The following is a 23,416-nucleotide window of genomic DNA, read 5'->3' on the forward strand; positions in this document are numbered from 1 at the left end:
GACGGATTCGTATGTTTTGAAGGTTTACAAAGTCCACCTTCTAATGGTGTCAACGCGCCCTCATTTGAGCTAACTTTTAATCAATCGCCAGATGATAGTTTGGTACGTATTCAGACCTTTTCTGGATTATGACACATACAAATATTGTAAACACCATTTATATCAGATTTATATATCTAAATTATGTAATTGATGCATCTCGATGACCTCAATTTTGATCATGGTTTGTTCGATGCCCTGATGTTGGCAATAAAAAATACAACATCTACTCTGAAATTCGAATTTCTTCATTCAAAAATGGTGATTTCTAAAACCGAACAAACCGGACAATCTTTAAAAAAACATTTAAAAAAATGAACAATTGGAACGCCTTATGGTATTATTAGCAATTAGAGACTGGGGGCTTTCCAACGAACCCAAACTCGTCTTGATTACATGTGTGATTTTCAAAAAGAAAAATCGATTTGCATTATTTGCTAGCTGCGTGAAAACACCCAAAATCGGACAAACCAACATTAAGGTAAATAATGAGTTTTCTAACATTAGTATTACATACGTTGTGACACGATGTAGACAAATATTCCCGAATATGAATGACGCTCTGAGCCTAACGGTCAATGTTATTCTAGAAGATAACTTTTGATGAAAAACATGTTTCCATACATATGATCAAATCTGAACTATTTCAAAGCTAACGAACTAATTTTAGTTGTGCACAATGTTTGCTTTTACTCTACGTTCTCTGAATAACCAGTTAGGATTATTGAGTAATGTTTTCTGAGTACAAAGTTCAAATTTTGTTTCGAGGGGTCTTTCATTTATTTTTATTATTTTGACTGATGTTTTGATAAATCCTGCCAAACTTCTCATCGATTCGTTTATCTTGGTGTAGATAGTTGTTAACTCTTTTAATTTTACTGCAATTTCATTTGGGACAGATCATGTTGGGTCTTGAATTAGAATCTACAAAACACAAGAGTTGGCAATTGAATATTGGATGCTCAATTGTTGAATTCACTTATTGCACTATGAATTCTGTATAAAATCATCATGTAAGTCTCGAAATGTGCTTTACAAACTTCTCAATAAGTTGTATTAATTTAAATCATGACGTCGAGTCATTTCGGATACTTTTTGTGATGAAACTCATACGAGAGGGGAATCATTATCAATCGAATCAAACTACTAGAGAACTTTTTTCCCAAACTCTTGTCAAACAGATTTGTGGCCCTGAAAAGGGCCGTTGATTTTATGCTACATCACTCGGGATTTACTTGGAGCTGGTATACTTCGTGACGGCCTTGGTTCCTTCGGAGACAGCGTGTTTGGCCAATTCTCCTGGCAGCAGTAAACGAACTGCGGTTTGAATTTCACGAGAAGTTATCGTTGAACGTTTGTTGTAATGCGCCAAGCGAGATGATTCAGCGGCGATGCGTTCGAAAATATCATTCACAAAGCTGTTCATGATACTCATGGCTTTGGATGAAATACCCGTGTCAGGATGGACTTGTTTCAACACTTTGTAAATGTAGATAGCGTAGCTTTCCTTCCTGCGGACCTTCTTCTTTCTTCTTCTTCTTTTTGGTTTTAAGAGGATTTAAACTTTTCAGTTCATTCGCCTCTAGCTCTGAGAAGAGCCATTGAGCACCAGTCTTGAGGAGGCTGGTGAAAAAGAAGAAAAAACCATATTCAGCGGACCTGTCTGCTCAGATGTAAAACCGGGCGAAGGCAGGAAAATATCCTATGCCATATAAGATGTTTAATATAAGCTGTAACGTAATTGTATTGTTATTAATTAGTACCAAAGCGGCGACGAAGCATCGTAGAACCAAGCTCTAGAACAAAGGGAAAGGGATAGTGTGGGGGGGGGGTGTGGGTTGAAAAAGGAAAGGAATGGTAAGGAGAAGGGGTGGGATGGAGTGGGAAGGAATGATGTGATGTTGGGTGATTTATAAATGTAGTTAGTTTAATGGTGTTAGTAAAATGCTGGATAAGTATGAATTAGTGTGGTTAGAATTGAGTAAATAAAATAATAATATGTTTGAAAGGTATGCTGTTTGATTATATAGTACTGCTGCATATGCTGGAAAAAGTTAATTTGTGAGTTATATATGAAAGATGTTTATGTTTATGTATTTTTATTTGTTTTAGTATTTTTGTATGTTATATGTTTATAGATGCATACACATACATACGCCATTTTTGTTAGATTTGTAATTTTGTACATAAACCTGTGCATGCATGCGCATGTACATGCATACATATATATACATTTTATTTACTTATATCTACATGTATATGCATACGCGGCGGTGAAGTGACTAACTGAAATAAGAGTGTATTTTAGATTTTACCAAAGAAGCCGGTTTCTTTCAGAAACGCAATCAAATTGGTTTCCTGTGTCTCGTCTCTACTGAGAATGTCTCGGAGACTCTGACCTATATTGTGTCGGACACGAGCATCTTTGGTGTGTTGGCATTCTAGTAGAAGATGCCTAACTGAAACTTGGGCTGAGTTACATGCGCAAAGTGGTCTTTCGGTTTTCTTCATTAGGTGTGAGTGTGTGAAAAAAGTGTGTCCAATTCGAAGACGGGTTAGCACCCGTCTTTCTTTGCTGTTGTTTTGATCAAACCAAGGAAGCGTGGTATTTTTGATTTGATGGAGATGGGTGGGAGGGCTATTTAACCAGCCTATGTTCCAGCTTTCGCGAATTTGCTGTTTGACCCAGCGAACTATATCAGTTCGAGGACAGGGTATAACTGGTGGTTCCATTTTGCTACCCTTACCGGCCAGTTTGTCTGCGGCTGTGTTTCCGAGGATTCCGGAATGACCAGGAACCCAACAGTAGGAGATGTTTTTTTCTGAAGCAGCCTCTTCTGTCTGTATTATCCATGGGTGTTTACTGTTTCCACTGAGCAGGTCTTGAAGACAGCTGGCTTAATCGGAGAAAATTACCGTAGGAAGGTGATCATGGGTACACTCTTGTGTAGCTATTAATAGAGCAAAAGCTTCCGCACTGAAGATGGAGCATTGCGGTGGAAGAGAAAAGCTACCGGTGTATCTGTTCTCGAAAATTCCACACCCAACTCCATCGGAGTTAACAGAACCGTCTGTGTAGACCTGGTGTTTGTTTTGAAAGTGAGTAGCCGTGAGATGGTTGAAGCAGGCTTTAATTTTTGGTGGAGGGTCGCCTGCACGGACAGTCTTGAGAAGATCAAGATTCACGTTCGGCGGTATGACGTTCCATTTTCTTCCCGTGGCTGTTGAAAGTGCACATATATCGGGAAGGTCTTGGTTCGTGAGGTCTTTGAACCAATTTATAGCTCGAATTACTGATGGTGCATTGGGGTCATTGTCAGGAAGTGAAAGTTGTCGGATGGCTTTGCCTGTGATGATTCTTGTTACAAGGTGTTTGAAAGGCAGATGACCACTTTCCGCCATAACAGCAAGAGTGGGGCTTGTGGTGAAGGCTCCTGTTGCTAGCTTTATTGCTTTGTTGTAGATGGGTTCAATGGCGTTGAGTACTCTGTCCCCACCACGGCTGAAGATGCCTACTCCGTAAAGGATTTGGGGGATCAACCAGATATTGATGATTTTAAGCAGTGTTTCTCTGTGTCCAGAGGATAAACTTCCTGTAATGGATTTGAGGATATTCATTTTCCTGCTGGCGGCTTTTTTGACCAATTGAGCATGATGTAAAAAGTTAAGCCTGGTATCGAAGGTTACGCCCAGTATTCTTAGTGTTCTCTTCTGAGGGATTTCGGTTTGATTAAGCTTTAGGGCGGATTTCTTTTTGAGTGTTTTGCCAATGTGAATGAATCGGGATTTTTCTGGCGAAAATTGGAATCCTATGTGTTGGGCCCAGTTTTGTATGGAATCAATTGTACTTTGAAGTCTCTTTCTCTGTGCTAGCCCAAAGCCACTGACAGAGACAAGAGTGATATCATCAGCATAAACAAAAATGTTTATACTGTCGGGAATTAATTCAAAAATAGGTTGCATGGCAACATTGAAGAGTGTTGGAGAAAGGACTGAACCTTGGGGAAACCCGTTTTCAAGAATTTTCAATGAAGACTTGTGATTGTTGATGATTGTTTTAAAGGTTCTGTTTTCCAGAAACCCTTTGATGAAGAAGCCTAATCTACCACGAACCCCCCAGTTGAAAAGATTTTTCAGAACTGGGTACCTCCATGCTCGATCGAAGGCCTTGCTAAGATCGAGTGATACAACATCTGCGTGCAGATTACTTTCAGCGGCGTCGTCTAGGACTTTTTCGAGAGCTACGAGGCAGTCTTCTGTACTTTTACCCGCGCGGAAGGCAAATTGTCTAGGGTCGAGCAGCTTGTTTGACTCTAAAAAGGTCGTTAAGCGCCGGTTGATAATTTTTTCCATGATTTTACCGACGCAACTCAGAAGGGTAATGGGACGGAAGTTGTCCAGCAGGTGATTATTCTTGTCTGGTTTAGGCAGAGAGACCATTAGGCCCTCTTTCCAGCAATTTGGGAAAATTCCACTGTTCCATACATTGTTGTAAAGTTTTAAAAGAACTTTTTTCCCAAGATAGGGTAGGTTTTTCAGCATTGGGTAGCTGATGTCATCTGGTCCAGTGGAGCCGCGTGTTGTTTTGTTTAAGGCCCATTCTAGTTCTTTGAGGGAAATAGTTTTGTTGAAGTCAAAATTTGCGTCGGTGTTAAAATCAATGGGGATTTTTTCGCATTCTGCCTTGCGGGTTTGGAAGGTGGTATCGAAGCTTTGGTTGGATGAGGTGGAGGCAAAGAAATCTCCGAAAGCCTCTGCTATAGTTTTCCGATCATTTGTATAATGACCGGCAATTAGAAGGTTGTATTCATTGTTCCTTTTTTTGCCATGAAGCCTGCCAATTTTGCTCCATAATTCCTTTGACGACGTGTTAGGATTAATATCATTGACGAATTTAATCCAGCTGTTATGCTTGGCTGTTTTAATAATAGCTCTAGCATTGTTGCGAGCCCTTTGGAATTTCTCTAGCAGAGTGTGCTTAGATGGGTTATCCGGGTGGGCCTTTCTTAGCTTGCGTAAGGCTTTTCTTCTGTCTTTGATGGCTGTATTTACTTCAGGTGTCCACCATGGGACGCATTTTCTACCAGGATTTCCGCTGGTTCTAGGAATGTGTCGTATTGCAACCTCAAGGACGGCTTGGGAAAAGTCCTCGGGTGTCCAATCTTGTTTGGCTGAGAGGCAGCTTTCAATGTCACATTGATAGCCAGCCCAGTTTGCATATTCAAATTTCCATCTAGGCCTTGTTGAAACTTCTGGAGAAGGTTGGCCAAGGGAAATACATATTGGGAGATGATCGCTGTTGCAGCAATCATCGTGAGTGTTCCATGAAAGCTTTGAACAAAGTTGAGGGGATATGATGGTGAGATCTATGGCCGAAGAAGAGCCAGAAGCAGAATTGATTCTGGTGTGTTGGCCGTTGTTCAGAAAAGTGAGAGTATTATCGGAGAGAAAATCCTCTAAAATGGACCCTCTTCGATTGAGGTATGAGCATCCCCAGGCATACGAGTGAGCATTGAAATCACCCATAAGGAGAACTGGGGAGGGAAGTTGGTTGAGAAGATGTTCCAGTTGACCCCGTAGAGGAGCCACATCGGACGTAGGAGAAAGGTATATGCTGGCTACTGTGATTGGAAACGGAAGGTTTATGCGTATTGCCACTGCTTGTAGAGCGGTGTTAACGGGGAGAAAATTGTGGGGGGTGCCGATTTTTATTGAAGTTGCAACCCCGTTGAATGAAGGGTTGGGTCCTTCTTTGAAATAAGTGGTGTAACCTTTGATAGAATCTTTGTGAAAATTTTTCTGCGTCATAGTCTCTTGAAGAGCTATGATTGTGGGATTATATTTATAAATTAATGTTTGTAATTCCGGAAAATTTCTTTGGAGACTTCGAATGTTCCATTGAATAGCTAGTTTGCTCGTTGAAGTGAATGTATTGACGAGTAAGGTGGATCTTATTTCCCCTTTGAAGGGGTGCTGTTCTTTCCGGATTTCTTGTCATTTTTGTTTGGGGTGGAGGAAGTTAGTGTTTTTGTCGTTTTCTTGTTGTTGTTTTGTGTGTTGTTGTTTTGTGTATTGTTATTGTGTGTGTTGTTGTTTTGTGTGTTGGTGTTTTGTGTGTTTTGGTTTTGTGTGTTATTTTGTGTGTTGTTTTTTTGTGGTGTGGTTTCCGTTGATTCCTGATTGTTTCGTGTCTTCTTTCTTTGTTTCTCTTTATTTTGTCGAAGTTCATCTTCCGAGGTTTTTAGCTCCTCTGAAGATGTGTCTTTGGAAGATATCTTCCTTTTGGTTTTCCTTGGAGCCTCAGAGATTGCCATAGAAACATCGGAATCATATTCTGATTCGGTGGTCGAGGTATCAGATTCGGACATAGTAGTGTCAACTGTGGATGGAGTACTTTCGCGACTTGTTACCGGACTGTTTTCAGCTGAAACGCAACTACATTTGCACTTGTTGCAGCTAGCAGTCGGTTTTTGAATAATATTTAGCCTGTCTTGTAGGACACTTGAATATGAAGGTCCATTATTTTTAATGTTGTAAAGATCCTTGGCTTGTTTATATGAAATGCCTTGATCTATTCTAATCTTGGTTATTCCGTTTTCTTTTAGCCATGTTGGGCACTTCCTGCTTGAAGAGGAGTGGTCCCCTTGGCAATTAATGCAGTGGGCGACATCGTTACATATTTTAATTTCTGTGCCATGTTCTTTGCCGCAATTTCGACAGAGTGGATTCTCGCGTTGGCATCGTTTCGACGTATGTCCAAAGCGGAAGCACTTGAAACATTGCATCGGGTTCGGGTAAAAATTCCGAGTTCCGATGCGAAGGAATCCAAATAAAATTACTTCTGGGATCACTGTCCCACGAATGGTAAGAATAAGGGTAGCTGTGGGGATAACTATATTGTTTTCCTTCCTAGTGATCCGCTTAACTTCGATCACTTGTTGGTCGGCAAGTTCAGTGAGAATTACTGATTCAGGTATTTCAATCACTTCACGGCATGTGACAACGCATTTGCGTTGATTTAATGTTGGGTGATATATTACCTCAACAGGTGTTTTATCGATGAGTTCATTTATTAAGAGGAGCTTACCGATGGTGTCCTCGTCTCTGGCCGTTAAGATGTACTGCGTTCTCTTCTTATCGTCCTTTGATGGTCGGGCGTTGTTTTTATCAAAATCTTTCACGAAATTGGCGATGGTTTTGCTCACAACAAATGGGTTGGATGGTAACACATGATCTCCTGTAGCACGCAAGAGTAAAATTTGAAGATTACCGTTCAGAGGGTCAACCCACTCTGGAGCGGTACGTTGAGTCGGCTTTCCTTGGTAAAAATTTGTAGCCCGGCCTCCCGGAGGCCCGGAGCTACTGGACGCCATGATATTGCCTAGCTACACCCTGGGTATAGCCGGCAGAATGGTTTCGGTTTACACAAACCTCACAAAACACTATTCGGATGTGTGCGAGAAAACGTTTAACACACTCAATGGAGAAAAACGAAATAGCCCAAAACTGATTAACTGTAACGCGAAAATTTGGAAAAAACGTACTAAAATTTTTCAGTCGTATACACTTTCAGTTCAATCACTTCACCGTTGTAATTCGTTTGCGTATATTCACGCTATGTATTATTTGGTTCTAAACACTAAAAGAGGCACTATGAGGGTAGCGTCAGTGACGCCACGAAAGCGCGCGCTTTTTCCGGCAAGCCGGTGAGCGCCCGCTTTCCACGGTCGAAACGAGCTGATGCCTTCTCCTATTCGCCTTCTGCTTCCACGCCAAATGAATCCGCTTCAAAATCGCCAACGGGAGACGTCCCAGTCTGCTGTCCAAAACGCCAAAACGCCGAGCTGAAAAAGACGACCTTCTCGGTCGGAGGTAAAAATCAGTATGACCTTCTTCTTTTTCTTGTCGGTCTTGGTAATACTTTTCTGGGCCTTTCCGGACTTCTTCGCTGCCTTTCCACTGGTTTTAGGAGCCATTGCTATGTTGTACCGCTTTTACTGTTCGAGAGGAACTAATGTCGAAAGCAAAGGAATGGTAATGGTAATGGTATTGTATTATAGAGACTTTAAACTTTTTCAGTTCATTCGTCTCTAGCCTTGAGAAAGGCCCTTTGAAAACACTACTCTATTTTACTCCAGCGCTACCACCTCCGCCCTCTTGCCTTGAGAAAGGCACTCGATCCCTCGCCGTCCAGCCCGTCCAGCAACGATGTTATCCAGTCGGTGTCCACACAAAGAATGAAGCAAAGGAAACATCACGTTTTGTGCTCAGTCAGGGTAGAATGTATGACCGTCCCCTTTCGTTTATGTTGTCATTTCATTATATTCGTAGCACCGACTGAATGGAAGACTAATAATGGTAGAGTAGGTATAAAAGAGGGTTCGCTTTCCGAAAATTTTCATCAGTACAGTTTCGCTCTGCTCGTGAATAATTTCATAATTATATAACAAAAAATGTCTGGACGTGGTAAAGGAGGAAAAGTAAAGGGGAAGGCAAAGTCCCGTTCAAATCGTGCTGGATTGCAGTTCCCAGTGGGTCGTATTCATCGTCTGCTCAGGAAGGGAAACTATGCCGAACGTGTTGGAGCTGGAGCACCCGTTTACCTGGCCGCAGTGATGGAATATTTGGCCGCTGAAGTGTTGGAATTGGCAGGAAATGCCGCTCGTGACAACAAGAAGACCAGAATTATCCCACGTCATCTGCAGTTGGCTATCCGTAATGACGAAGAATTGAATAAGCTGCTGTCGGGTGTAACTATTGCTCAAGGCGGAGTTTTGCCCAACATCCAAGCTGTTCTACTGCCCAAAAAGACCGAGAAGAAAGCTTAAATAAACAACGAATTCGAATTACATGAAAACCGAGAACCCAACCGTCCTTTTCAGGACGACAAAACATTCTTAACTAAGAGTAACAATATTTTTTTTGCCTACGATTTGCCATTTGTTTCGATCAAATCCAATCCTCAGTTACAGTGTACATTAAGATTAGGAAAGCATTTGTTTCAAAAACGATATGAGTACATCGTTACACTAATTTGAAATCTTAATCTAAGCTCAGACGGCATAACGCGGCGAGGAATGTGTCCAGATGAAACCGAATATAGGGACATGAAATCAACACTGGCAAACAGTATTAATTACACAAGCGAAATTTTGTTGGGTAAAACATGATGATCTCACGCAGGTAGTCGAGCTGGCCCAAAGGAACCAAATTTACAGAGGGTATACCAGCTGCCAGAAAAAAAAACATTTCCGTCCATATGTACATATCATTTGTAATTTAGGCATAAACGACCTCTTAGTAGGAAGCAACAAAAAAAAGTAAAAAGGTAGCAAAATCCAGAAGTGCTGCTTTTTTTTAAAGAGAAAGGAAAGGGGAATGGATACATAGATAAATGTAGTTGGCTAAATAAAATCATTAGTAATTCTTGATGAGACATCGCAAACTGGTACGCTTGAGTGTACTCTTTCGTACCTCTCAATCGGAAGCCAGCTTAGTCCTTTCAGTTTTTTCATGTTAAACCTTTAAACCTGCCCTTCGTCAAAACTCTGGGGACAATAGAGTGTCGCCATGTTTCAAGTGATCTCCTCTCTCCACTCTTTCGTTCAGCGGTATCAATACCAGTATCATTAAATGTTAGCTGTAACCCAACACACATAAGTAGCTTCATAGCTATTGATGTCCTGGCATTGATATCGTTGGATTCGAAAAGACATAAATATGTTTTTCACCCGACAATGCAATATGAGGGGCTTAGAATGAAAGGCGTGTAAGTGATTTGATCGATTTCTCTACTTCTACTCTCTCTCTTTTTTGGTCATAGCTTAGCTGCAAATACATTCCCAGCTGTATTTGACAATGTGGAAGATAGGTCAGAACCTCACATATCAGATTCTATAGCAAACTTAAATTGGAACGTTTTTGCAATTGAGTTATTAACTAAAGAAAAAGTTGATGAAGAGAAATCGATCAAGTCACTTACACCCCTTGCATTCTAAGCCTCTCAGCTCGCGCAATTTTTCATATTTTCTGTTGAGACTCAGCCTAGGTTCCATCAAAGTTCACATTTGACAATAGTTCAAACAGAGAAAAAAAACACATTTTTCAATTTTCACAAACATTTCGATAATGGTTATCATGATAACACGTATACGCAATAGGCCAAACAATGGATTGAAAGCAACGAAAAACCATTTTATGTGAATATCCAGAATTGAGATTGCAAATTAATTGAAAGTGGATATAAAGTGCCCTGTGTCTCTATCACTTCAAAATTAGATTAGGTTGAAGTAACGATCCTAATAGATATTGTGATCGCTTAGTTCACGTGAATATTGCATGGTTTCTATGCGTGTGAACAACTCTGGCATGAATGTTTGACTTTCGTATAGTTATTCGCTAAATATAATGGTCATACATATACACACTTGTGAAAGAATTTCACTTGTGGAAGAATTGTAAACGGTAAACTATAAACTAATCGGTGGCTTATGGTAACTTTTAACAGTTACAGTTTCGGGGATATTTTTTTATAAAAATGGACAATATCTACAAGAAAACAAGAAAAAGAAAAGGAAGTTTTTAGAAATCCTTTTATAAAAGATTGTATATATATGCCCCATCTAGAAAAAGGCATTAATTCTTAGTTTACCAAGAATTAAGAGACAATAAATATTAGAAATATGCAAACTCTATATTCCAGCACCTTTATCATCTGGTAATTATCTAGAATACGTTATACATTCTTCTCCTTCTCATTCTTCTCCTTCTCATTCTTCTCACCGAAAAAAATATGTTTACTTCGAGCATGCAGTTATACTATGTTCCGATTCTTACTCCAGTGAAACCACAATCGATTAATACGTTTTTATGTTATTTTTTAGCTCTTTATACTTCCATGAATTATATTCAGTTGCTTACTTTTAATTAATAAAATTTGAATTTTATTAATTGAATTAGAACGAAGATAACATATTTTTAGGAGTTTTTTCATTCAATCATACTCTCTTCTTCAAATAAATGCCAATAAAGCCTGAAAAATACACAATGGCAACGTGTTATGATTTTGCACGCGAGTATAGGAGGGTTAAAGAGACTTTGGACTGTTCATTCGCCTCTAATAAAAAAAAACACATACAAAGTTGAGGTGTTTCGCATGTAAACTCGACCGTATTATCCTACTACGAGATGCTACGAGTACAGTCATCTTCGAATACATTGCCCCAATCTAAAACGATGCTATAATTGTTTCAATAAACACGAAGAAGTACCTAGGAGTCACAATTCTGCCGAAATTGGGGTGGAAGTCATTGACCCAGTAGCCGACACTGTGAAATTGTAGTGCGCCGTATGAACCGAAATCAGTATATCGTGTAAATTTTTGAATGAATTGATCGACGTCAATGTAGGAAATAATGTTGCCGAATGTCTACATTTTGTTTTCTGCTGATCTAGAAATTCATTTGTTGATCTGTTAGCAATCACAATTTTATTCTTACAATACGATTTCTACGTTCAATTTTTTTTACAATACGAAGATCTATTGTCCTATTCCTGTCATCCTGCACCTGCTCCCACGGCACGTATTACCCATAATTTGCTACACCGTACCTCCACCTAGCCTTGAGCTGATCTTTATCCCTAGCAAAAAATGGTTTGGTTTTTGATTATAGAGATTTCAAACTTTTCAGTTCTTTCGTCTCTAGCCTTGAGAAAGCATCTTGGAAAAACTTTACTCTACTCCTGCACTAATGAGCAAAAAATTAATTTGACAAGCTGCTGTCTCGCGTGTACGCAACTACTCCCAGTGGATCACGCCATGACGATTCCAAAATACGCAAAAAGTTTCAAAAAAAACTTTTACCAAACATGTTTTCATTTTATCCGGCTACTTATAACTCACCCGTTCGGGTAAAGCTCTGTATCAGAGATGCCAGATGTGAAGACCTTCATTTAATTTAAAGGCGTTTCGAACACATTCTAAGGTATAACCAGAAGCATTCCGGCCCTTTCCATCCGTTCAGCAATAGTGAGAAGCATTTTACGCACGATACATTAAATTGATACGGCGCGCTGTGATTTTGACGTAGGACTACGTCTAACCGGAAGATATAGGGGGTGAAATGGAAATCTAGGCACTGAACAAGTAGGAAAAAATGCAAGATTTGGAACGCTTATAACTCGAGCATTTCTCAATAGATCGCAAAGGTTTTTGCATCAATTGATAGGAAATATATCTACGCATCTATCATAACGAATAACATTTCATTTTTCTTGAGATAAATAATTGAATAATTGTGAAATATCAAGCATTGTCCAAATACACTATGTGCCCATTTTTGATTGGTCCATTCTGTGCTCCTCAAATCGTACCTACCAAAACGGGCAACCAGAGCAGCAGCGAAATAGAATGAAGCACGATTGGGAAGGAAAAAGAAAAAAATGAGGGAAACATTGGTCGCAGTCTCACACATGCGTAATTCTCGAGCCAGCCAGTCAGCTTAAAAATCCCCTCTCCGCTGCCGTAACGATCATTCTCATCCGAACCGTACACCACATCGTTTCGCATCACCTCACATCAACAAACCAACACAAGCAGCCATGGTTGGATATGGCAAAGGAGGAAAAGTGAAGGGAAAGGCAAAATCCCGCTCGAACCGTGGTGGTCTGCAATTTCCCGTAGGTGTATCCGCCAATTGCACCGGAAAAGGTAGCTAGGTCGAGCGCGTTAGTACCTGTGTACCAGTCCACCTAGCCGGCGTTATATAGTTTCGGCCGCCGGAGTGATCGAGTTGGCTGGCAAAGCTGCTCGCGACGATAAGAAAACCTGCATTCGGAACATAACACATTCGGTTCGGCGGACATCAAGACAACAGGCAGTTGCAGCGAATGGCGAGTGGCAAACGCAATCGCAAAACGGCATCAGGTAGCAGAAGAAAAAAGTTTGTTCTTTATACAAACTGCTTTGGTGGCAAATCCAGAACAAGGCGGCATCGAGGGCGTTCGAAATGGTTTTTTTCAAAACCACGAGTACTAAGTTTTCTAAATTGGAACCATTCCATAAAACAAGGCGCTTTTCAGGGCCATTAAACCTTCCAAAAAAGAGTTTAGGAAATAAAGTTCAATGCTTTCTAAAACATTATCCAAAATAATAATAAAACACAAATTGATGTTTTCATAATTTGTTTGCCAGGATTTGATGAGTATGTGAATTTGGCAGTTGTTCTGAGCTTATTGATAGTTGGGGACTTTCCTGATTATTCAATTTTCACCAATTCTTAAATTGTTTCCAGATTGAAAGTACAGTAATCTACAATTAGTTCGACATTTAGCTAATTGGACGGACATGTAATGTGACTTATTTAGTTGGACATTTTTGTAAACATAGAGATCCAAATTATGATCCCACATTGAAAGTCGACACTGTACCACTGTCATCGCAAATGTTCAATTACAGGTTAAAATTACCTCCAATCCGGCACTGAGTGGTGGTAATGCGACGTGCCATTGAATGTAATTTACTGTAAAATATGTCACAAGCTGGATGGGAAGAAATTTTCCAACTGTGAAAGCTGTGGCGAGTGACAACAAATCGCTAAACAGGAAGGTTTAGCCGAACAAGATGGGGATATCGAGTGATAACAAAACAATAAACTCTTTAGACTTTTTGTGATCCTGAAAAGGACCCTTTTTAGTCTGTATGTGAATCCAACGAGCGAACAAATCGTAATGAATGTATTTTGACGTAGGACTACGTCTTTCATTTCTATACCGGGGTGTAAAATCAAAGTTTCGAAAACGAAAGCGTTACGCCGGAGACCGAGATTTTCTTTTCTGCGAATTACGCATCGTCGGTTTCTGGTCAATGACTTCTACTATAATTTCGACAGAAGGGTTCCTCCTCGATTGCTCTTCGTGTCCATTGATCCAATTACGCTTCTCACGCAACATCCGAACCAGATTGCGAGAGAGGCTAGCTAAAGAAAACAAAACCGAAGTTTTTTGCTATAGAGTATTAGTAGCAAACGCGGAGATCACCAACACAAAATCAATCGAGAGAGATCCACGAATACTTCAGATGAAGAGAAGTTGTTACACCACCACCAAGAACGGTCGCTTATACCGTCCCGCTCGCAATAAGAGCATTATTTTGCGCTGGCTGAATTTAACTAAGAACCAACCAATTTGTAATAATTTGGATAGCGTTTCTCGTGGATGCGGCTGATATAGTTTAAATGGTAGTGTTGTACGGTGTAGGAGGCCACCGTCTAGTTTGGTCAATTCCGGATAACTGGGGTTGCTGTCAAGTTGAATAAAAAGTTGATTACATGCTGCTGTGTTAGTGTTGTGCGAGTTCGATGGCCTGGGAACAAAATTATGAAAAATATTGTGTAATTGCACAAGTGCATTTCTGAAGTTGCCGGTAGTGTCGCGGATTTTTGATAACGTGGTTATTTCCCGCGTCATCCAGTTCAGTTTTCCGGTCAGTCTCAGTCTCAGCAAACACAAGCGCTTAAAAAGGCTACTGACAGTTAGTAACAGAAATATACTGCCAAGTCGTATATATCGCAGTGATAATATTACGTAATATAATAAAATCCATGTAATTTTCCCGTGTTTGATGAAATAAGAGTGCTATGACAACACAGAGCATGAAAGGAAAAGGCTTCCATTTTGTCAGTGAAGGAAGCAGCGCGAAGAACGGAGGGTGGTTTTGAAGCTAATCAAAGAGCTCCAGCACCATGTTTAAAGGTAAGTGAGCATATTCTATACATATAGTGGTAGTGGGTGCAAATTGGTCATAGGGGGCAAAGTGGTCACCTGCTTGTTTGGTAGTATAACTATTGACTATAGATGCCGTATTGATAGTCACCTTAAGTTTGGAGAAATTAATTACTTTTGAGCCACCCTGTACTTTAGTAGAGCTGTCGCATGTTACAATATAAATAAAAACAGAAATTGCTCTCTCGATAGCCATTAGGCCGTAGTTTTGTGCGCATGGTATCTAAGGAATTTCTCGTGAAATTTAGTTTATTCAATCTGATATATTGGACAAATCATCAGTTTGGACGCCTGTTCACATATTCTAGGAGAGGTGAACACATATTTTGTTTAATCTCTGCGATTAATTAGCATTAGAATTTATTTTGATGTTTGGGGCAAAGTACAATACAATGTTTTGTTTACTAAAGCTGATATACCACACCACATTCTGCTCTTATAAAGGATCCTTTTGTGGGTTTGACCCTGGATAAATATGCCACTCCAACTAAACCAAGCCTAGTTATGCGGAACGTTATGTGTTTCTTACTATGTTTTTGTATGCATGAGAAAATTTAAATTGAGACTCTAGGTGAATAGGCCAAGCTTATTTCAAACAAGTACCTACTATATCAAATGTGATTTCAATTGTGATTTGATTGATTTCAATGTGAAATTTGAACGAAAAAATCGCATAAATCTATCCCATTTATTTAGATATGTGCGAGCGCCCACTTTGTCCCCACCAGGTAACCACTTTACCTCCTAGCAAAAAAAAAGTTCGATTTTTCACCTTTTTTCTATTGATGAAAAGTGTACTATTTTGAATTTTAATAGTAAAAGCCGTTTGCTATCTTGAACAACAATGAGTTGAACTATAATATTCTTCGAGAAACGGGAATTGAATCGATATGTGGACGCTGGGAATGGACATATTCCTTAGGGTGACCACTATGCCCCCACTTCCCTTACAGCCATTTCATGCCAAACCGATATAGTGGTTCTCAGATTTTCGTGGAAAGTGGAAATTTTGTTTTTTGTCGCAAACCATTAGACCCGTATTTTTTTTTTTTTTTTTTTTGTAAGGGTGACTATTTCCATTTGTAGGGTGGTCCGAAAATTCAAATTTTTCCACTTATTTCAAAGACTTACTTCTTGAAAAATTCATAACTACTGAGCCGATTTAGATGATCGACATATCTACTTATAGCTGATCTTTTTTGAAAAAATACCAGAGTTGCATAAAATTTGACTTTTGGCTTCGTTATTATTAATTGTATTTGTGTTTTATAGTTTTCATGGTCTCGGGACCAATGGCGCTATATTTATATATATTTTTTTTCGTGAAAGCTAAGAATTTTTTACAGAACATATCTCGAAACCAGAGAGGAGTTTTTTTTGTTTTTAAGCTATGATTTTTCAAAGCTAACCGTTATTATTCATTGTATTCATTTTTTATAGCTTACATGGTTTCGGTACCAATGGCGCTATATTTTTTTATATTTTCTCTTGAAAGCTGAGTTTTTTTTTACATAACATATCCAAAATTCAGAGAGGAGTTTTTTTAGTTTTTGAGTTATGATTTTTGAAAGTTAACATGTTTTTGGGCAGGTAGCTTAATGAGTAGAAAATAGGAATAAGTATAGTAATCGGTAGATATTAAGGACAATGAAAAACATGTATCAGGTAAAGGTATCTCAGGTAAATGCAAAAAATGTAGAGACGACAAGTTATAAAGCAATAGAAAGAAAACTTAAAACCCGTTATAATCATTTGAAGCAATTTTCCGCAAAAACTCAGTTATATCATAGTTTTAGACCGAAAAATGAAAACTATACTATCGTAAAACGATTCTCGTTCTCGGAAGAAGAACATTCTGTGAAACTGTAAAAGAAAATTTAAGCATGCTTTATGCCTAGAATAAAAAATATGAAAAATATAACAGATGAATTTTAATTCCTACCCACTCGTCGTCTCTACATTTTTTGCATTTTAAGAAAAGACGACACTTATAGAATAACTACATAAATTGGAAAAAAGTCATTCGATTTTTCGATTTAAGATCGATTCTTTGATACCGATTCAATCAGTTAATTGATCCCTACGCTGTTTAGAAAATCGATCTTTTTCTAAAGATTGTCCAATCGTAGCTCAGTTACAATACATGCGGAACGATTTTTCGTTCCAGCACGGAAAAATGTAAAAAATATAACATGTATTAATATTTGTCGAGTGTTTTTTCTTTAGCTACACTGCCTCTTTTAATTTATATTGAGCATTTCAAACAGAAGTACTAAATTTCAACTTTGGTATTCAGGTTGCCTAAATAATAAAATTTCATAGATGAGTTCAAGTACATAACAGCCTAACAATTCATCGCTGCAATCCGTCAATATGCTGCTTATATGAATGTGGAATAAAGGAAAGATAATTATCGAGTCTTGTTTTAGGTTCGGTTTTAGGATCGGAATTTACCGTTTTTAGTGTGGATTTCTAACAGTGATGATGTTTCGTTGAATGAGAATGGAATGGCCCTACTGGAAATGTTATTCACTGGCAGCTGGTATACTTTACGGTGGCGGTTCTTTCAGCCAATCTCCACTGCTACCTGGGATAATTATGTTTTGCTCAACTTTGCAATTTTCTCCCGTATATTGATATTGCTTGCCTTTGTTGATTTTCAGGTCGAAATTCGATTTTGTTTCGAAGCAATGTTTGAAGCATTAGTTGTTGTGAGTTGATACTTTGTTATAATTCAAGACATCGAAGCATATTTCCATTGTAAGAAAATATGTTGGATTTTCGATATGCGTGTCGGTTTATAACTCATCTCCATTGACAAATCTTCCTATTTTCGTTTCTATGTTAAACACTGTATGGGCGGTAAAAAACAGCATACTTTTAGGTTTGCTTTAATATTTCCTATTCGGTATAACGATTAACTTATATCTGTTTGGAAACAGACGCTCTCCTTCAGTGATTGCTGTGGATTGATTTTTAGATTAGTGGAGGGTGGAAAATCAATCATTGTAACTCTTTATTAAAAATTTGTTGTCGTCCTGAAAAGGACGGTTGGGTTCTCGATTTTAGTGCACTTTCATGTCGTTGTTGATTTAAGCCTTCTTCTCGGTTTTCTTGGGTAGCAGAACAGCTTGGATATTGGGCAAGACTCCGCCTTGAGCAATAGTTACACCCGACAGTAGTTTGTTCAATTCTTCGTCATTACGGATAGCCAACTGCAGATGACGTGGGATAATCCTGGTCTTCTTGTTGTCACGAGCGGCATTTCCTGCCAATTCCAATACTTCAGCGGCCAAATATTCCATCACTGCGGCCAGATAAACGGGTGCTCCAGCTCCAACACGTTCGGCATAGTTTCCCTTCCTGAGCAGACGATGAATACGACCCACTGGGAACTGTAAGCCAGCACGATTTGAACGGGACTTCGCCTTTCCCTTAACTTTTCCTCCTTTACCACGTCCAGACATTTTTTGTTATATAATTATGAAATTATTCACGTGCGAAGCGAAACTGTACTGAAAGTTTCCGGATAACGAACCCTCTTTTATACCTGCTGAAACAATGTTTGTTTCACTCTCAGACAGCGCTACGAATATAATGAAATGACAACATAAACGAAAGGGGACGGTCATACATTCCACCCTGACCGAGCATAAAACATGATGTTTCCTTTGCTTTCGACATTAGTTCCTCTCGAACAGTAAAAGCGATACAACATAGCAATGGCTCCTAAAACCAGTGGAAAGGCAGCGAAGAAGTCTGGAAAGGCCCAGAAAAGTATTACCAAGACCGACAAGAAAAAGAAGAAGGTCCGCAGGAAGGAAAGCTACGCTATCTACATTTACAAAGTGTTGAAACAAGTCCATCCTGACACGGGTATTTCATCCAAAGCCATGAGTATCATGAACAGCTTTGTGAATGATATTTTCGAACGCATCGCCGCTGAATCATCTCGCTTGGCGCATTACAACAAACGTTCAACGATAACTTCTCGTGAAATTCAAACCGCAGTTCGTTTACTGCTGCCAGGAGAATTGGCCAAACACGCTGTCTCCGAAGGAACCAAAGCCGTCACGAAGTATACCAGCTCCAAGTAACTCCCGAGTCATGTAGCAAAAAAAACAACGGCCCTTTTCAGGGCCACAAATTTGTTTGATAAGTGTGTAGGAAAAGGTTTTCTAATTGTTGATTTGTAGATTTTCGTTGTCATAATGAGTCGCCTCTCGTGTGATTAATTCGAGGGATTCAGAAAAGTCATATCACAAAAGGTATCCGAAATGAGTAGATACAACAATTTCATGTAGTTGGTTTGACGTTACGTTTGGGAATGAAGTGATGATATTGTGCAGAATGTATGATGATGCATATAGTGAATTCAATGATTGAAATCCTCATATTCAGTTGCAGATGCTAATTGAAGACTCGGCATCATTATCTGTTCTCAATGCAATTGCACCAAAATTAGAAGAGTTAGCAGTTTAGTGTCGAGAAACTAATCGTAGAGAGGTTTAACAGGATTGATTTTGGTGTTTATACAATAAAGCTATATACATAAAAAAATCATGAAACTGGGAAACCTCGAGCTTTGTACTTTTAAAATGTTATTCAATTTTTATATATGGATAATCTGAGGGTACTTAGAACTAAGTCAGGAACACCGTAAAAAAGGTGTCGTAAAATATGATTCGCTATAATTTTTAGCGTCAATAAAATGGTAATGGTAATGGTAATGAATTAGAGAGACTTTAAACTCTGAGAGTTCATTCGTCTCTTGCCCTTGAGGGCGGGAAATTTAACTAAAGGAAAACTAAGAAAAACTATTGCAAAATTCGTTATTCTCGCTCGACTCAATCTTAGTAACCGCTATGGACGTATGTCGTATCGCCGCACCCTACACGGCTCTGGGGCCAAAAACACAACCAAACAATTGGAGCAGGGAAAAAGCCCCTTTTAGTGTGCTTGACGAGCTCGCTTCTAAAAAGGGCGTAAAAAACCTGCTCATCTTTTGCTGAAATTAGAAGAGAAAACAAACGTAGTTTTATTAGTATAGGTAGATATAGTAATTTGTCATTAGATCTGATCGAATGAACCTGTATCCTTTAGGAACTAGATGGTCCTTTTTTGCTCGACGGCGTCGTCCGATAGTGCTGTCCTTATGGTGTCTGCAACCGTGAGTCTTCGCCATCACTCCCACTGAGTGAAATGGAGGACAACTCCCGGCCTTTAGAGAAAATATAATATTAGACTAGGAACCGCCGCTCACCCTGCCATCTCAAAAATAAGGTGAGAGTCGGTTTCCGGTCCTACGATTATGAAAGTTATTTAAAGAATTAATCAGATTAAATATAATATGAATAAGTGAAAGCCTGAAGACCGCCCTCCGTCCCATCCCTCTTAAATAAGGCGGAAGGTGACTCCAGGTCTTTCGATTTATGAATTATTTTATGCAAAGTATGGTAAATAGTATCAAGAGATCGAGGGCTGGAGCCGCCGTCCATCCTACCTCCCTCAAAAATAAGGTGGACGGCAACTCCGGGCCGTTCGGTTTAACTAAAATAATATTGATTGATATAAAAATGCTGCAGATCAAAGGTTAAAATTATGTAATAGAAGTAATAATTTATTTGTTTTTATTATTACCCTTTGGAGGGCTGGAAACTTTCCTGGTGTGTGTGTTATTTGTGTTAGTGTTATTTTTATTTGGAGTGGAGTGGTTTAGAGTGTTAGCTTGTGATTGTTGATTGTTGTTATGTGGGTGTTTATTGTTGGTGTGTGTGTGTGTGTTGTTTCTTCCATTTATTTGATTTGTTTGTTCGTTCCTTGTCCGTTTTCGTTGGACTTCTTTGGTTTGCTTGTTTTCCTCATCAGAAGACTTATGTTCTTCAGAAGATATTCCTTTGTTCGAGATTTTCCTTTTATTTTTATTCCTAATTTCAATGTATTCCATTGGATTATCTGATTCCTCTTCGGTTTGCATATCCTGTCTATCCTCTTCAGATTCTATATTCTTTGGTACCTCCATTTCTTCTTCTTCTGATTCTTCGGAATCTTCTTCAGATTCATCTACCGAGCTTTCCGTTTCATTGCCTGAAGTAATGGATTGGCTATTATCCTGATTGGGTCTAGCGGAATTACATTGGCATTTGCATTGAGTGCAGCCATCTACTGTTGTTTGAATGGTATTAAGTCTGTCCTGCAGCACACTGGAATAGGTTATTCCATTGTTCTGGAGGTCATACTTTTTCCTAGCTTCGTTGTGAGATATTCCCTCATCTACTCTTATTCTGGTTATGTTGTTTTCTCTTACCCATATTGGGCACGTCCTGTTGGATGAGGTATGATCACCCTTACAGTTGACGCAAAATTCAGGGGATTTACAAATTTTGTTTCCGGAAATATTTATTTTGTGTTCTTTTCCACAGTTTTTGCAGAGTGGAGTATTTCGTCTGCACCGTTTTGTTGTGTGCCCAAAGCGGTAACACTTAAAACATTGCATGGGGTTTGGATAATAATTCCTTGTCCCTGCTCGAAGAAATCCAAAATTTATATATTCAGGAACAACAGTTCCACGAATGGTCAGAATTAATGTTGGTGTGGCTATAATCAAATCATTTTCTTTCCTGGTGATACGCTTTACCTCGATCACTTTTTGATCGGCTAGTTCTTTTAACAATTCGTCTTCCTTTAAATCTAGAACTTCACGACAGGTGACAACGCATTTGCGTTGATTTAGAGTCGGATGGTGAATAATTTCTATTGGGGTGTTATCAATTAGCTTGTTAATTGAAAGTAAATTTTCGATAACATCCTTTTCTCTTACTGAGAGTACATATTGAATTCGGTTTTTATCGTCTCGTTGTGGTCTTGCACTTTCTAAGGATCCTGCCTTGGCAACTGTCTTGCTTACAAGAAAGGGGTTCGAGGGGAGGGTATCTTCCCCTGTGGCCCGTAATAGAAAAATTTCAAGATCACCACTCAGTGGGTCAGCCCAAAATGGACTGGTCCGTTGGGTTGGTCTTCCACGGTAACGGTTTGTAGCCCGGCCTCCTGGAGGTCCGGAACTACTGGAAGCCATTTTTGTTGCCTAGCTACACCCAGGTGTAGCCGGCGAAAAAGTCGTAAAATATTCACTAACCAAAGTAGACCCTACGACGTGCGACGGGGGACGAAAACGGCGGAGGACAGTAACGGCGGGGGACAATGCCAACGCAGTCACATGAACAAACACCGAAATCACTTGGCGGAAAAACACTATTTTTTAAAAACACTTGGAAAAAATCACTTTTTAAATGTCAGTTAAATTAAAATCAATTTGGGATATGTAGTAAAAAAAAAAAAATTTTTAACCTATACCCTTTGGGCGTCCTATCTCTCACTAACTCCTGGTATTAAGAAAGGTTTGGTCACTCACCGATCGTGTTGAAGAACCACTCCTAATACACCACCAAATGGTAGTGGGGTAGCGGGGAAGGGACCGGATACCGCCGACGGCAGGGCAATCGCCGCAGCGGTTCGAAGCGACGAAGCGAAGAAAACCTCTCTCCACACCTCCTGAGCTGCTGATGATTGACGAGTAGAAATTGCGCCAAAATCGCGCGTCACTGGCAGGAAAAACGTTGCTGATGAGACGGGCACAAACAGCGGGACACGCAAGGGGCAGTGAAAACTGCCGGTCAAAGTGGCCAATCCGACCGAACCAACTTCCTGAATGGCCGTTGGGGGCTTCTCGGCTGCTTCCTCCTTTCCTGATGTCCGGACAACTGTTGCTGAAAAAAACGCTTTATTTAGTACCGAAGACAGCTTTGAAAAAAGCTATGCATCCGGTTGTAGGAGAAAACTTCTATAGTTATTATTCTCTTTTAGGATGGCGCTAAAACATAACCGTTGCGGTCGAGTGTCAGTAGCACCATGGTCAATAAAAGAAGATCAGAAGTTCATTTATATTTGATTTTTGATGTTTCAATATATCGTGCGGCTCCGCCGTATGTAATGTTGAAGATAGAAAACAGTTTTTCAAACTCTTTTCGAATAAATTGGTGGCCCTGAAAAGGGCCGTTTGTTTGAGAATGAGATTTGTCAGAGATCAGTCAGATTTAAGCGCGTTCTCCACGGATACGACGAGCTAATTGGATATCTTTCGGCATAATGGTGACTCGTTTGGCATGGATGGCACACAGATTGGTATCTTCGAATAATCCAACCAGATAAGCTTCACTTGCTTCCTGCAGAGCCATAACAGCCGAGCTCTGGAAGCGAAGATCGGTCTTAAAATCTTGAGCGATCTCACGAACCAAACGTTGGAATGGAAGCTTACGGATCAGTAATTCAGTCGACTTTTGATAACGACGAATCTCACGCAAAGCGACGGTTCCTGGTCGATAACGATGTGGCTTCTTGACTCCTCCGGTAGCTGGAGCACTTTTACGAGCAGCTTTAGTGGCCAACTGTTTGCGAGGAGCCTTTCCTCCGGTGGATTTACGAGCGGTCTGCTTGGTACGAGCCATTGCTTACGATTTCAGTAGAGTTAACGGTTTCAAAGTTGCTGAATGAATGGGATAATTCAACGCTTTTCTTCGCTTTAATACCTCACGTATGT

The 23,416-nt window shown here is 39.6% G+C and overlaps 5 protein-coding genes across 5 annotated transcripts; 2 read left to right on the forward strand and 3 right to left on the reverse strand.

Moving 5' to 3' along the window:
- Nucleotides 1-1,270: 1,270 nt before the first annotated feature.
- On the reverse strand, nucleotides 1,271-7,412 carry LOC129781734 (histone H2B type 1-N-like). Its single transcript, XM_055789314.1, has 2 exons — nucleotides 7,127-7,412; nucleotides 1,271-1,356 (listed from the first exon to the last, which is right to left on the reverse strand). The coding sequence occupies exons 1-2, from the start codon at nucleotides 7,410-7,412 to the stop codon at nucleotides 1,271-1,273; spliced, it is 372 nt and encodes a 123-aa protein (XP_055645289.1).
- A 1,017-nt stretch (nucleotides 7,413-8,429) lies between these two features.
- LOC129781767 (histone H2A) lies at nucleotides 8,430-9,398 on the forward strand. The gene has a single exon (XM_055789346.1). It carries the CDS (start codon nucleotides 8,493-8,495, stop codon nucleotides 8,865-8,867), a length of 375 nt encoding a protein of 124 aa, XP_055645321.1. The 5' UTR covers nucleotides 8,430-8,492; the 3' UTR covers nucleotides 8,868-9,398.
- Nucleotides 9,399-15,919: 6,521 nt separating this feature from the next.
- On the reverse strand, nucleotides 15,920-18,325 carry LOC129781763 (histone H2A). Its single transcript, XM_055789343.1, has 2 exons — nucleotides 17,275-18,325; nucleotides 15,920-17,196 (listed from the first exon to the last, which is right to left on the reverse strand). Exon 1 carries the CDS (start codon nucleotides 18,285-18,287, stop codon nucleotides 17,913-17,915), a length of 375 nt encoding a protein of 124 aa, XP_055645318.1. The 5' UTR covers nucleotides 18,288-18,325; the 3' UTR covers nucleotides 15,920-17,196; nucleotides 17,275-17,912.
- Nucleotides 18,326-18,526: 201 nt separating this feature from the next.
- LOC129781770 (histone H2B-like) lies at nucleotides 18,527-18,967 on the forward strand. Its single transcript, XM_055789350.1, has one exon. The coding sequence runs from the start codon at nucleotides 18,543-18,545 to the stop codon at nucleotides 18,915-18,917; it is 375 nt and encodes a 124-aa protein (XP_055645325.1). The 5' UTR covers nucleotides 18,527-18,542; the 3' UTR covers nucleotides 18,918-18,967.
- A 3,919-nt stretch (nucleotides 18,968-22,886) lies between these two features.
- On the reverse strand, nucleotides 22,887-23,356 carry LOC129781756 (histone H3). The gene has a single exon (XM_055789335.1). It carries the CDS (start codon nucleotides 23,322-23,324, stop codon nucleotides 22,914-22,916), a length of 411 nt encoding a protein of 136 aa, XP_055645310.1. The 5' UTR covers nucleotides 23,325-23,356; the 3' UTR covers nucleotides 22,887-22,913.
- Nucleotides 23,357-23,416: the final 60 nt, after the last annotated feature.

The sequence above is a fragment of the Toxorhynchites rutilus genome, unplaced genomic scaffold, assembly GCF_029784135.1.
Source record: "Toxorhynchites rutilus septentrionalis strain SRP unplaced genomic scaffold, ASM2978413v1 HiC_scaffold_20, whole genome shotgun sequence".
Taxonomy (NCBI): domain Eukaryota; kingdom Metazoa; phylum Arthropoda; class Insecta; order Diptera; family Culicidae; genus Toxorhynchites; species Toxorhynchites rutilus.

Excerpts from the sequence above, each read along its gene's own strand:
- LOC129781770 (XM_055789350.1), top strand. The coding sequence starts at position 18,543 with ATGGCTCCTAAAACCAGTGGAAAGGCAGCGAAGAAGTCTGGAAAGGCC.
- LOC129781763 (XM_055789343.1), bottom strand. The coding sequence starts at position 18,287 with ATGTCTGGACGTGGTAAAGGAGGAAAAGTTAAGGGAAAGGCGAAGTCC.
- LOC129781734 (XM_055789314.1), bottom strand. The coding sequence starts at position 7,412 with ATGGCGTCCAGTAGCTCCGGGCCTCCGGGAGGCCGGGCTACAAATTTT. Across the intron at positions 1,357-7,126 it reads CAGAGACGAGGACACCATCG|TTCGTTTACTGCTGCCAGGA; the intron begins GTAAGCTCCTCT and ends TTCAAACCGCAG.
- LOC129781756 (XM_055789335.1), bottom strand. The coding sequence starts at position 23,324 with ATGGCTCGTACCAAGCAGACCGCTCGTAAATCCACCGGAGGAAAGGCT.
- LOC129781767 (XM_055789346.1), top strand. The coding sequence starts at position 8,493 with ATGTCTGGACGTGGTAAAGGAGGAAAAGTAAAGGGGAAGGCAAAGTCC.